Source organism: Lissotriton helveticus, chromosome 12 (assembly GCF_964261635.1).
Source record: "Lissotriton helveticus chromosome 12, aLisHel1.1, whole genome shotgun sequence".
NCBI lineage: Eukaryota > Metazoa > Chordata > Amphibia > Caudata > Salamandridae > Lissotriton > Lissotriton helveticus.
In genome coordinates, this window is record NC_136073.1 from 838,622,716 (window position 1) to 838,636,558 (window position 13,843).

A 13,843-nucleotide genomic window follows, 5' to 3' on the forward strand; every position below is an offset into this window, starting at 1 on the left:
CCCCCCCGGGGGGGTTGGAGGTGCCACCGAGCTCTTTGCCGGGCCGGTTTTCAGCCGATTTTGTTACAGGGCCGATTTGGCAGCTATGCTGCAAAAACGGCCCCCGGGGCCCCAAACTGGCTCCCCACCAGTGCGGCGCACCAGGGGATTGCCCGGTGCCCGCTATGGCCAGTCAGTCGGCCCTGACAAAAATACAGACATAACCATCCATCAAACAAATACACAGATCAAATATTTTGTTTATTTCACAAATTAATATAAAAATGTAATTTTAATTTCAATGGGAAGGTTGGAGTTTTTTTCAAATTCAATTGAGGCCACCCATTGTCCATAATATTTTCTGTACCATGTACTAGCTCTGCTCTCGCGAATCAATTTGAGGATATCACCATCATTTTTAGACTCCAATTTCAAATTCCTTTTCATGTGCAGAACATTTAAAAATGTTATGTTTTACATTTTGCTTCCTTATTAAGGTAGACTGTAGTTATCTGGTAATAATATTTAATTTTCTAAGCAGTCACGGACCCTCTGACAAGACGTCACAGACCCCCATGGGTCCCCGGACCACAAGTTAAGAATCACTGGTTTAAGGTACTGACAAGGTGTTAACGTTCTCAAGCGTAAATGTACCGTCTCAGATATTTTCATGTATTTACTTGGAGGTATGTGTTACATGTTTTTTGTCTTTTATGGAGGTACAGCCTCACATGTGAAGGTACAGTCTTACATGGATGGTAAAGCTGATAGGGAATATATAGCCCATCCTGGATGTACATCCGCACACGGATGCATGGTCTCGCATGTGATGCATGGTTTCGCATGTAGAGATAGTGGTCAGCTTGTCTCACGCCATGAGGTTAACTCTCAGCCAGTCACGGTTCTCCAACCAACTACACAGTGCATGCTAGTACTTGTACTTTCACATCACCCATTGCTGGTACAGGCTTACAACATGCTTAGTGTTGTCTGAAGTAGCAGGACTGGCTGAAAGTCACACATGACACAGGAACCATTGACAACACCTCCAGGACGTCCCATCGTGTCTGGGTGCGACTCTGCGCTGGAACCAATTGCTCAATTTGTTGACATATTTTTGAAACCGCTGGTGGTCCAAGTTCCTTCATATCTAAGGGACACCATGGATTTTATCAACAAGGTGGAGGGACGCAAATTCGATCCATCTTCTCAATTGCTTGTGACCATGGACGTATGCTCTCTATATACACAGATACCCCAACAAGACGGTCTAGATGTGATAGAATTATACCTGGAGAGTAGACCTCGTCCACACAGAGTCCCCACTGAACTCATTGTTTCCTTTGCTACATTGGCTCTCAAGAAGAATTTCTTCACATTCGAAGATGAGATGTTTCTACAGGTGAAAGGCTCGGCTATGGGCTGTCCATTCGCGCCCGAAATGGCTATTCTGTACATGGGCCAGTATGAGGAGAGGTATATTTACAACAATAATCCCTTCAACGAGCACATTGAGCAGTGGCTCAGATATATAGATGACGTCTGGTGCATCTGGAATGGTTCTCAGGCCCTTCTTGAAGAGTTCCATACATGGCTGAACAACAGGAGCCCGGATATCAAATTCAGTTTGAACCAAGACACGAAATCTATGCCCTTCTTGGATGTGGAGATCACAGTAAAAAATGAAGAACTTTCATGTTCATTATACCAAAAGAAGACCGATAAGAACAATGCGCTCCACTATAGGAGCTACCACCCGAGGAGCCTTCGGGACAATCTCCCATACGGGCAATATCTTCGGGTCAGGCGAAACTGCTCCTCAGTACAACAGTTTGAACTCCATGGACAAGCGCTCTCAGCCAAACTACAGGAAAGAGGCTACCCGCATAAGCTGCTCAAACATTCCATGAAACGAGCCCGATGGAGACTGAGAGAACATCTGCTCGAGAAAAGATTGAGAAAAACCTCCCAAAGGATCGTGTGTGTCTCCACGTTTGGACCTCACACCAGCGAACTACAAAAGATCATCAGAAAGAGCTGGCACTTGGTTGAAGAAATCTTACCGGAGGCCGGAACACCACTGTTTGCCCTTAAGAAAAATCGGAGTATAGGCCAGATGATCACTTCCACGAGGCCACCGGCCAAGAAGGACACCCAAAGTACCATCTTCGGGTCAACACCAGTCAAGGGACATCGCAAATGTGGCACGTGTACTGTTTGTCACATTACGATGGAAGGCTCTCTGTTCACCGACGGTAACAAATTCTGGCGCCATGAGGAACACACCAATTGCAAGACTAAATACACGGTGTATGCCATCCAATGCCCCTGCAAAAAGCTGTATATAGGCAAGACAACGCAGGAGGTGCGCCAGAGAATCATACAACACAGATCGCGCATAAACAACAAGATTCTTACAGCACCCTTGGTGGCACATTTCCTACAACAAAAACACACAGTGAATGACATGCGATGGACTGTCCTGGCTGTGATCCGTGGTGGGAGTGGCGACCCAGATGCACGTCTGTCCCAAAAGGAAGCGTATCTCATTCTCAAATTTGATACATCCAACACCGGACTCAATGAAATGTCGGAACTTTCCAATTTGGGGGCCTAGGCTCTTCCAGCATGATCCAGAGTGCCCGTACCTGAGCTGTGATACTGTGTCTGCAGTCTTTTTTACACCTTGAAATTCATGCTTTCGCTCACTTGCGCTAATTTCCTGCCTTATTTCTTTTCCCCACTTCAAAACATGCGGGTGGAAAGGGGCGTGGTAACAAATGCTATTTGTGCCCTTTGTCGTATTTGAATTACAATCAACATAGTGCATGGGGGCTTAGATTCGCCAATGTCTGAAATTCATCTGTAATGCATCCGATCACAACCTATTACATCAGATGCCATGATATAGTGCATGGGGGCTTGTATCCGTCAATGTTTGAAATTCAACTGAAAATCATCTGAAATGTATCTGCATATAACCTACTACATCAGATGTCATGATAGAGTAGGAGTGTTGGCTTCCAGACTTCCCTTGACGTTTTGCTAAGCGTTTTCCATTCAGTATGCGGAATGGGTGTTTAGTGGTTAATCAGTTTCTCTGAAAACATAAAACTCTTGGTTCATAGAATGGGTTCACTTTCGAAACTGCAAGTGACCACTCAGTCACGTGATTATTCATTCTTGCCCTTGGCATCCAAAGACATAATTGCATGTGAACAAATCACGTTGCCTGTGCCACACTAGACTCCAATGAGACACCGGCTCTGAAAATAAGAGTGCGTCTTTTACTGTGAATCCAGCATGGATCATATGCCATGTATTCCCACGTTCGGCACCTCCTTACACCGTGGGAACTACAAGGACCAGGATCCTTGGCGTCACGTGGTCACTGACACATCGCCTGGCCTTTAATTAGTCTTCCCGAGGGCGGCGCCTTTCCACCTGGCTGACCGGACCGGCAGGCAAGCACGACTTTGTTTCAGAGCAACTGAGGGCTCCGAGTAAGTGGATTCTGTTTCGTGTGAACCTTTCTACCTTGCAGCCTTTATAAGGCATAACCCACGTTCGGTTCTTTCTAATCCTGGGACTTTTTCCGCCCGCAGCTCACAGCGAGAGATCCATTCCCGCTGAGCCGCTCGGAACGTCTAACTGAACTTCCCCGCCCTACCGTGCATTTTTCAGTGCAGGTAAGAAACGCGCCCGTCCCAACTGCTAACCTAGCATCTTGTGTGACTATCGTTTAGTGCTCTCCCTGATGTGCCCTCCTTGTTATCTTTTTGATCCCCAGCCTCCAATATACACATGCATTTAAATCAAGCAGGATGAAGAAAATACGAGGCTGTAACATATAATTAAGACTCCCCAGGGCGCCTCGGATCTAGACATCTCGGACACCGATTCCAGGTACCCTGCACTAGTCATTGTAATCCCGCCCCTGCGTGATTTATCAACGCTTCACGCGTAATTCACAGTGTCCACCTTTGTTTTTACAGAAACAACTGAGTGGGTTTTTCGACTTCTCTCCACGCAGCCCTTGTGTAGGCTGAGAAGGTAATTTCATCTGCTTATGGGTACACAGTCAGATTGGTATTTTGTAAAAATATATACTACCTATACAGAAGCTGACACCTTCCTCAAATTCCATTTCAGGTACATCTTTACCCAGTCCTTGTCCTGAGGAGAACCTAGACTCAATAAGGTTCGAAACGCGTTGACCCCCAGCCTGTGTTAAAAACCAAAGGGTGCAGCTAGGGATATACTCAGACCACTCACGTGGGCCCTGTCTGCAACTTCTTTAAAACTATTAATCACAGGTGTCATGTGACAGGCAGGCTATTCCATCTAAGTTCCGCCTGTTTCACAGGTTTTTGTTACTAAAGAACTGGCTTTTGTTGTTTGTTTTTTATTAATTGCTATGAATGTGTGTAAATTGCAATTTATTGGTCATTTAACCAAGTGTATAGAGTATTGTTGGTGTCACCATAAGATTCTGATAATTTCTTTTTCCTTTAATGTATGGTTACTTCGTCGCCATATAGTTGTATATATCTGTATATATTCTGCTATGTTTTTGCACTAACTGTTATGATGGAGTGTCTTTGATGTCATGTGCTTTTTGTGTCATAATACAAAATCATTTTTGAAAATGTATTAAATTTGTTGGGTATTAATTAATCCCGTGGCTACACTGCATGCTTTGGTTGTGTAGTTCCAAATTTTGACATTAATCATCCTGATTAGCCATTTTGTTCTGTTTTGCAACTATTTGAGGTCTAGGCTGACCAGTAGTTGGACCCTACACCTTTTTGTGTATCGTGAAAGTCACACATGACACAGGAACCATTGACAGCTTAAAGTATTTAGGGCCCATAGTAGTTTATTGTTCACGCTTTCCTTACTCTGCATGTTTCTGATCAGACGGTCACCAAGTCTTTCTTCTGTGTCAATTATTCTCTCATTTGCTTACCGTGGATGAATCTCATATAATGTGTATTTTGTCCTTCTCTCTCTGCATCCTCAAAAACTTAACAGGTGTTCCTTCCTTGTTGCCTAATTCTGCTTGCTATCCGTCGAAACCTGAACACGGTAGTCGCTTGGGATGTTGTCGAGATAACCTTATCAAATATCGCGTTGTTATCAAATTGTGCTTTGCAGCTTGAAAGGTTCACAACACAGGCAGCCAGCAACAAAGCAGAGTTTATATTTAGCACATGGTGAGAGTTGAATGGACTTGAAGGGGTAAGATTAAATGCAACCTGGGCGGTGAGTGAGCAGAATGAACATAATGGTCATGTGGCAGCTGTTGGGCAGACCGACTTGGTGACCGCAATGTCATTCACAGATGGGCTGTTGTCCAATTTGGCATATCTGCAGATAACATTTGGAAAGCTGACAATTTCTGCAGAGCGGCCAGTATTTAAACGTCCTATTTCATGCATCATTTTGGTACAGTTTTCAAGTTTTAACAATTCTTAGAAGTGAGAACTAGTGATCAGGTTTGATTACATTAAGTGACATCATTTTTGACATCAGTGACAACCTAGAAATTGATATCAGTTAAATGATAAGACAATCAAAATTAATGTAAAATTAATAGACTAGGACCAGAGGTTGGTGGACAGGATACAGACGTGGCAGATGTTCCTTTCACCATGTTATAAGTCAGTTAGAGCACAATGTACATTTAGTATTACGGAGCATCCTATAAAGCCATGCTCAAAATAAGGCCCTAAAACATCACTAGATTAGACGATTGGCTGACAAAATTTGTGAAGCAATACTCCAAAATGGCTCCTCCCAGTAAACGAAGGAGCTCCAGAGGTGGTGTTGCTTCCTGAAACTTCTGCATCGACCATGGACCCGCTCTGTATAAAGCAGAACTCTGGACAGAGGTACACTTAGACATCAGGTCGTAGCGCTTCCCATCCATTGTCTCATTCTGTCTTCTGAGAGTGAGAGCTCAGCCTGGCCTCCTGAAGTGTGAGTCTCACTCATAATGAGTGAGACCTGAGGTCATTGTTCTGAATGCTTTTTAGTGTCTGGTCCAAAAGCCACCTTGTGATTTGCCATTTATTCTGAGTATTTGGCCAATTATTGAGCCCGATTACAACTTTTGCCTTTTTGTTCGAATTGAGATTTACAAGTTTTGTTGAAAATTCACAGTTCTCGTTTATTTTTTTACCTGCTAAAATCAGGTGAAATGTTCAGGTGAAAAGCTCAGTAATGAGGCGAAACCTAAGGATATCGGCGCAGAAGCACTGATGCCAGAATATTCCTTATATACGAGTAATGAACTCCTAATGAGATAGCATTTCAGTGACTTGGAAGTCCTGATATCCAGGGTATTAATACTACAAGACCCAGAATGCATAGATAAAATCTGGACTGGATGAGCAATTCATGTATGGAATGGAGGCTTGAGGGCTGTGCACTAAAAAATAACTCCTTGATCGGTATTGTTTGTAGATCACCACAAACCCTTTCCAAGCTGATTCTATTAGTACAACCCAAAACACGTATCAAGATGTTGTGCTCAAGAGGAGTACTACTTGTCCCTTTCTTGAAAATCGATGTAAGAAGTCTTTAATCACTTCTGTGCTGTTGATGGTCCAGTTAGGTTATTAGAAAAGTTTCATATTTAAGAAATATGTGAAATAATGTTGTATGCAGTGAGAGACTGTGTGAAATGATATCAGGTCTTGGATTTTATTCAACATTAATTTGCACCTTGGGCCTTATAATTAAATATAATGATATATTTTTCGAAAGATATTGAAACCACTTAAAAAGGAGATTTAGGCTCCTGTTTGTGCGAAAGAAAACAATACCACAAGGTTCACCCTGCAAAGTACAGTTGGCTGAAAGGAAAATGATCGGCAGAAGGTGTCTTATATTGCGTGGGAGCCATCTGGTAATCGATGAAATTGGTAGGCCAAGAAATGTTTCTTTTAGCCTAAGTGATGAGTCCCAGCTTTCGTTCTGCAGGGACAGAGGTATGCCAGACTTTTTGGATAGTCACTTAAAATAAATTTACACACAGTGAATCTAAGCATATATTATTTGAATAGTAGTTATCCGATTGCCCCGATCGATAAACTGTAATGTTGGCCTTCCTTTCCGGATAGATGGGGCCTCTGGAATTGTGATTCTGCCACATAATCCATAATCTGCAGGTTTCATATGTTGTTACAAGTTATTTAAAACGTGGCAATGTATTTCTGCGCAGTGGAAGGCCCTTTGCAAAGGTTGACTTGACATCTTTCAGTTGCTGGTTGCTGTTTTTGGCTGTTAAACTGGTACTTATGAAGTGGAATCTATGCCCAGTGTTACCATGTGTAAAAAGGCTTCATGAAGTAATAGCATCCCAAAAAGTGCCTCGTTATGACGCATAATTTGGCTTTACTTTCCGCATAATTTATTTAGCCAACGATGCCACATAATTTGACCCTCCCCTGCCGCACAGTTCACGTGGGCCTGCGTGTGCATAGGCCAGCTCATCCGTGTGAGCCTTATGGCTGTGTGACTCTGCATGAACCTCGGCTTGTGTCGTCTTTTTGCAGAACCAACGCGTGACGTCAGCGCCCCAGCAGCTGAGCGCGAGCCATGGCGGTGGTCCGCGCGCCCCGTGATTGGCAGCTCGTCCCCTCCTCTCCGGCCGGCACCTGTCGCTGTTCGTTCCCCCCAGAGCCCGGGGCTCACAGGAGGCAGGCGTCCCTCGGCGGCGGCAGCTCCCTCCACGCAGGTACGTTTGTCTTTACTTAGTGCACAAAGGCGGTGATTTGTGGGACCGTTTACACCCCCTGCGCAGGGGTCTCACGGGTTTGCGTCCTGTGTTTATTATTGCGCGCCTTATTCTGAGACCCGGGTGGGAATTCCTGGGTCGCCCTAATAAGGAACCAACCCTTGCTGCATTTCACTTTTTTTTGTTGGTTTTTTTTTAAGCTTTTATTTTAAATTATTGACCCCTGAAATAAGCAGCTCAAAGGGTATATAGGTGGTAATATTGATTTCTGCCGCAGAGTGAGTCTCTGGCCTCTTAGATATAAAAATAGTTTCTGGGTGGGGACGGGAGGCGACCTGAAGTGGCTTTAGGGGGCGCGAGCTCCGAGGAGGGCCTGGCTGATGAAAGACGGGCCCCACCGGGAGGGTCCTTAAAGGGGCAATGCAGGGAAGAGTGAAAAAAACACGTGTATTGAACCAGTCCAGGCAGTGTCACTCCCAGTGCCCGCCAGGAACGTTCTGGAATGTTCGTGTGTCTGATGACGTCCTCCCGTTGTGACATCACGCCCCCTCTACTCTAGCCCCTTTAGCTTAACTAACAGTTCAGTTGAGTTTAATGAGATAATTAGGTTTGGGTTAATGCATTGAGATGATGTTTTCAAATCAAATGGCAAAGAATAAATGTGCTTTTTAAGAATATATGTCTTTTTTTATTTTTATTTTGAAAGCATAATACAGCCTTGTTGCAGGGTCTGATGCCGCACAGTTCTTTATTTTGCGCTGCAGCCACACCCACCATCGCTGGCATGATAGATACTTAAGGCCAGATGCATCAAAGGGTTTTGCCCATTCTGTGTCTATGAGAAAATGTGTTCATGCTTATGGCCCTTACACCCCTTGCAGCACAAAAGGAGAGCTTGCAGTAAGGCCCAAACGGTCCACCCCAGAACATTACAGTAAGGGAAACTGGCTCATGACTGTGTAAACAGCCCCAGACCTCCATCCATGCATTTGCATGCACAGTTGTGCAGACATTGCAACACTTGTCTCTTGAGGGGTCAAAGGTCGCAATGCAACAAGAGGCGCATTGTGTTTTTGAAACCAGGGAGATAGGCAGCGGTCTGCTAGACTCCTGCGCATTTCCTTCAATGTCATCATCCTATACAAGCACAGCCATGTGGCTGCATGTGTTATGGTTACTGCCTGCTCTATGAAGACGCTACCCCCTACATGCAGTGTGAATGCAAAAATGGGCCCTCTCTGGGGTGCATTGTTCTTGACGTAGCTTCAGCCGCCGGGGTTCTTGTCCTCCAGCCTTCTTGCAGTTGGAACACACCTGTACTTATCCTGCACTGTTTCTGCTGTTTTTGATGTCTGGTGTTTGTGACTGGTGAGAGCCATCTCTGCTTTCTCAGATGGCGGAGTGGATTGCATTGGTGTTTGCGCGCCGCCATCTGAGTAAATTGAGATATGGACGGCAGTCATGTGTGCCAACATTCATGCATTTTGCAAACAGTGTCCATTGCTCGGAGTATGTGCTTAATTTAACCATTCATTCCTGCTTGATGGCTCACGGGCCGCCGACATCTGCCTGCCACCTGAGCCATGAATCTGACTCTCAAAGAATGCTTGGCCCAGAAAGAAAATGTAAACGGAAAGAAGCTCTGTCCTCACCGTTTTTGAGAGATAGTCTAAGCGATTTGAGCCGTTTCTGGAATGAATACATAGTATATTCATAAAGTGACTAAGTTATGATTCTTTATGGTCTGTTTTTGGAACAGATAATGAACTGTTACTCGCAATTCAGAGCATGTGATTAGATTTCCTTTTAGGTCTCGCCTGTCGATGCGCATGCGCATCGAGCAAGCGAGACTATAGGGGCTCATCGACTCTTTATCTAACTTGCAAGGAATCGTGGCGATTCCTTGCAGTGCCCGTGACTTTTAAGCTCAATGCGCATGTGCATTGAGCTTAAAAGCGCGTGCACAGCCGCCCGCATTCCTCCGACACCTTTGAAGTGAAGCTTAGCTTCACTTCAAAGGCCCGGCTTCTTCACACCCACATGCCGCTCTGCCCCGCTCCGCCCCCTCCCCTGAGTCATCCTGCCTGCCCCTTCCCGCCGTGTCGCATTTCTCCTCCCCCCTCCCCTCTCTTCCCTCCGTCTTGTTTATTTTACCCGCTCTGGCCCCTCGCATTTCTCCTCCCCCCTCCCCTCTCTTCCCTCCGTCTTGTTTCGCATGTACCCCCTCCTTTATCCCAATCCCTCTCAGCAGTTTCCCTTTTAGCAGCTCTCGTCTTTACTCGCACCCGCCTCCCACACCGCGGACGCTTCCATCTCGCGTGCACCTACTCCCTTCTTCCATTTCCTTTTAGCAGTTTTATTTCCACCAGCTCCCCTGTCTTTACTTGCACCCGCCTCCCACACAGCGGACGCTACCATCTCGCATGCACCTACTCCCTTCTTCCATTTCATTTTAGCAGTTTTATTTCCACCAGCTGCCCTGTCTTTACTTGCACCCGCCTCCCACACAGCGGACGCTTCCACCCGCCCACTGCCCCTGCGTCCATCCAGACAGAGGCCATTTACACCCGCTGCCACCGTTTTAGCACTGTCAAAGTTTAAATATTTTAAAGTCTTAAAATTATAAAGTCTTAAAATAAACATTTATTTAAAGACGCATTTTAGACGAGAGCGTGTGAGTGTATATGTGCGTGAGCATGCCTCAGTGCCTTTAGTTGCACCCACCTCCCACACATCTGACGCTTCCACCCGCCCACTGCCCCGTTTACTTTGTGTACTCCCCCACAGAGGACATGCCCACCCACTGCCACCGTCTTAGCAATGTAAAAGTTTGCATTTATTAAAGGGCTAAAGTAAATTTTTAATTAAAGTCGCATGACAGACAAGAGAGTGTTTGTATATATGTGCGGGAGCATGTGTCCATGCCTTTATTTGAACCCGCCTCCCACACAGCGTACGCTTCACATGCCCACTAACCACGTTTAGTATGTGTACTCCCACACAGAGGGCATTCCCACATGCTGCCACCGTATTAGCACTTTAAAATGTTGCATTTTTTGAAGGATTAAAATAAATGTTTCATTAAAGTCGCTTCACAGACAAGAGCGTGTGCGTGTATATGTGCGGGAGCATGCCTCCATGCATGTGTGTTTGAGTGTGAATATGTGTAGGTATGTAGGAGTGCCTGCATATGTGTGCTTGTTTATGTGTGTGTAAATTGCTAATGCCCTATATGTTTGTGCATGCTTTTTTTGTGTGTATATTTATGTGCGTGTGTAAGTTTGTATGTGCTGGTCGCTGCATGCATGTGTAGTTGCATACATCAGTGTATACGGCTGCAAGTGGATGGGTTTCCAAAGGTGTGCCTGGTCTGTGTTTGCACGTTTTTTTTTCATCTGTGCTTGCGCGTTTGTATGTCTCTGTGCATCGGTGAATTTAGAAGTTTTATTTAATTGCAATTAAGTCTCTGGGGTGGATGAAATTTTTTTTTTTTTTACTAAAACCGAGAGGTGTGACAATAACTAACGGCGCATAATGAAGAACCCAATGCAGGGAAATCTCTACAAGCTTTAAAAGTTTATACTAAATTAATACATCTAATTATTTTGCTACGTATTTTGAGACAAATATAACATCTATCCCTTCTTACATGCAAACCACCAACATTTCACTTGGTAGCGAAACAAACGTACCGAAACAAACGTACAAGATTGAAGGGATTCAACCTATAACCTGTAAAGATCGCTTTTCAGGATACAGCCTGGAATTATTTCGCACTACTCCTTTACATTTGTGTACAAGTACACAAGGGAAGCACAGTTCATTTTCATACATGCCCAATTATATTACATGTGGTTTGAAAACTCAACAGGGCTTAGTATGCTTGTTCCACAATATATAGAGCGCGTGCATTAAGGAATTCTGTTTGCGAGGTGCAAGGTAATTTTCAAAAAACAAGCGCTTTTATTACATTAAGTATTTACTGAAGGGAAAAACATTTGCGTGGTTGTGCATTTTGTTACAGAAATACCGGTTCTACACTCTGTTGGTACACATCTGTGTCGTTTTTTTTCATTTTCTCTGCTACAATTATTAATTAGCAAGTGTTACTTTGGAACCGACAACTGGCGCCACTGGGGACAAGGCAGACAGAGCCATTCTTATGGGGGTACCCCCTCCCTTCTCCCTTAGCAGCATGTGCATCCGCCTTCTCCAGCTCTTCTGCTTGAAACAGACAACAGGCGCCAGTGGGCAACAACATAGACAGAGGCATCCTGCTTGACGATGGGTTTGTCAATTACGTGTTAACACTAAACCGACCCGAGGAGCCAGGAGAGCACAAGCTCTCTCTCTACACATCGCTCTCTCTAACTCTCTCTCCACACACCTCTCTCTCTCTCTTTCTCTACACACCTCTCTCTCTCTATATGCATCTCTCTCTCTCTATATGCATATCTTTCTCTCTCTACACACCTCGCGTACTCTTACTATCTCTCTCTCTCTCTACACACCTCTCTCGCACTCTCTCTCTCTACACAACTTTTATTTAAGTATTATTATTATTATTTTAAAAAAAGCCATTGTTATTTGTAATATCAATATATCCAAGTCTCACATAAATACAACACATATTGCATTACAAATACTATAGGTGTCACATTTGCTATTGGCATTGTGAATGACAAAGCTATTAATTTTGCTATTATTTTTATAATTGTATGGCTAGTGTTGACTAGACTTTGAAGCGCTAGAAGGCCTGCTTTGCACTACTTGGGAACCCAAGGCTCGAGTAACCAGACTTTTGTTGTTTTTCTTCCCGGGGATTGGGTTGCAGCGTGTGAGGTGGGACGCCAAAGAATGAGGAGCTTTCTCGTGTTCAACCACTCCGCTCTGCGAGTTTTAACTGCATCAGTGACTGGAGAAGCCTCGCCCGCGGTCTGAGTCAAAATAAACATCGCCCTTTCACTTTCCTATATTATATTTTGTTAAAAAAGCGTCCATACACGGTTTGCAAACTTCTCACAATTTCCGGTCTCCTTCCCATGCCCCAAATAAAACACAGGGAAACTGTGCTGTTCGTCATTGCAGAACGTTTTATCAACAATAAGTTTTTATATGTATCCAACCAGAGACATTTTGGTATGTTGCATCTTTGACCAAGTCCATATGGAGCAATCGTCCTGGCAAGACTGACATCCCAGAGACCAGGGACCCAGGTCAGCTGTGAAACAGCATCCCCCACTCTGCCTCATTCCGCCTCACTCCACCTCACTGTTCCTTACGGTGCCTCATTCCACCTTATTGTGCCCCAGGCTCTGTACATGGGCTCAGCTGTGTAACAGCATTACCCATTCTGCCGCAGTGCCACATCATTATTTGCAACATAATTACACTGCACTCCATGCAACTTACACTCCAAATACCACTCAGTGCCACATAATTGCAAGCCACATAATTACACTGCGCTCAATGCAACATAAATACACTCCACATAATACCACTCAGTACCACATAATTACACGCCACATACTTACTCTACTCAATGCAACATAAATACACTTCATATAATACCACTGAGTGCCACATAACTACACCATATAATTACACTCTCCTCAATGCAACATACACTCCACACAATACCACTCAGTGCCACATCATTATTTACAACATAATTACACTGCACTCAATGCAACATACACTCCAAATACCACTCAGTGCTGATCTGCTGCTCTCTTCCATCCCACCTCCTCTTTAACTCCCTGTTCTCTTCTCCTGTGCTGATCTGCTGCTCTCTTTCACCCTGCATCCTTCTTTAACTCCCTGTTCTTTTCTCCCGTGCTGATCTGCTGATCTGCTGCTCTCTTTTACCCCGCCCCTTTTTCAAATCCCTGTTCTCTTCTCCTGTGGTGATCTGCTGTTATCTTCCACCCGCCTCCTTCTTTAACTCCCTGTTCTATTCTCCTGTGCTGATCTGCTGCTCTCTTCCACCCCACCGCCTTCTTTAACTCCCTTTTCTCTTCTCCTGTGCTGATCTGCTGCTCTCTTCCACCTGCCTCCTTCTTTAACTCCCAGTTCTCTTCTCCTGGGCCGATCTGCTGTTCTCTTCCACCCGCATCCTTA

General features: G+C 44.7%; 1 protein-coding gene across 3 annotated transcripts in view; it reads left to right on the plus strand.

Moving 5' to 3' along the window:
* The window catches only part of JSRP1 (junctional sarcoplasmic reticulum protein 1), a 176,753-nt gene that overhangs the window by 63,540 nt on the left and 99,370 nt on the right, over positions 1 to 13,843 (plus strand). The window contains exon 1 of one of the 3 annotated variants that reach the window (XM_078670984.1): positions 7,577 to 7,723. The exons of the other annotated variants lie outside the window; for them this stretch is intronic. Within the exon in view, the coding sequence (XP_078527110.1) occupies positions 7,585 to 7,723 (139 nt within the window). The 5' untranslated portion in view covers positions 7,577 to 7,584. Of the gene's footprint in view, positions 1 to 7,576; positions 7,724 to 13,843 lie in introns of those variants that run through there. 3 annotated transcript variants of the gene reach the window in all.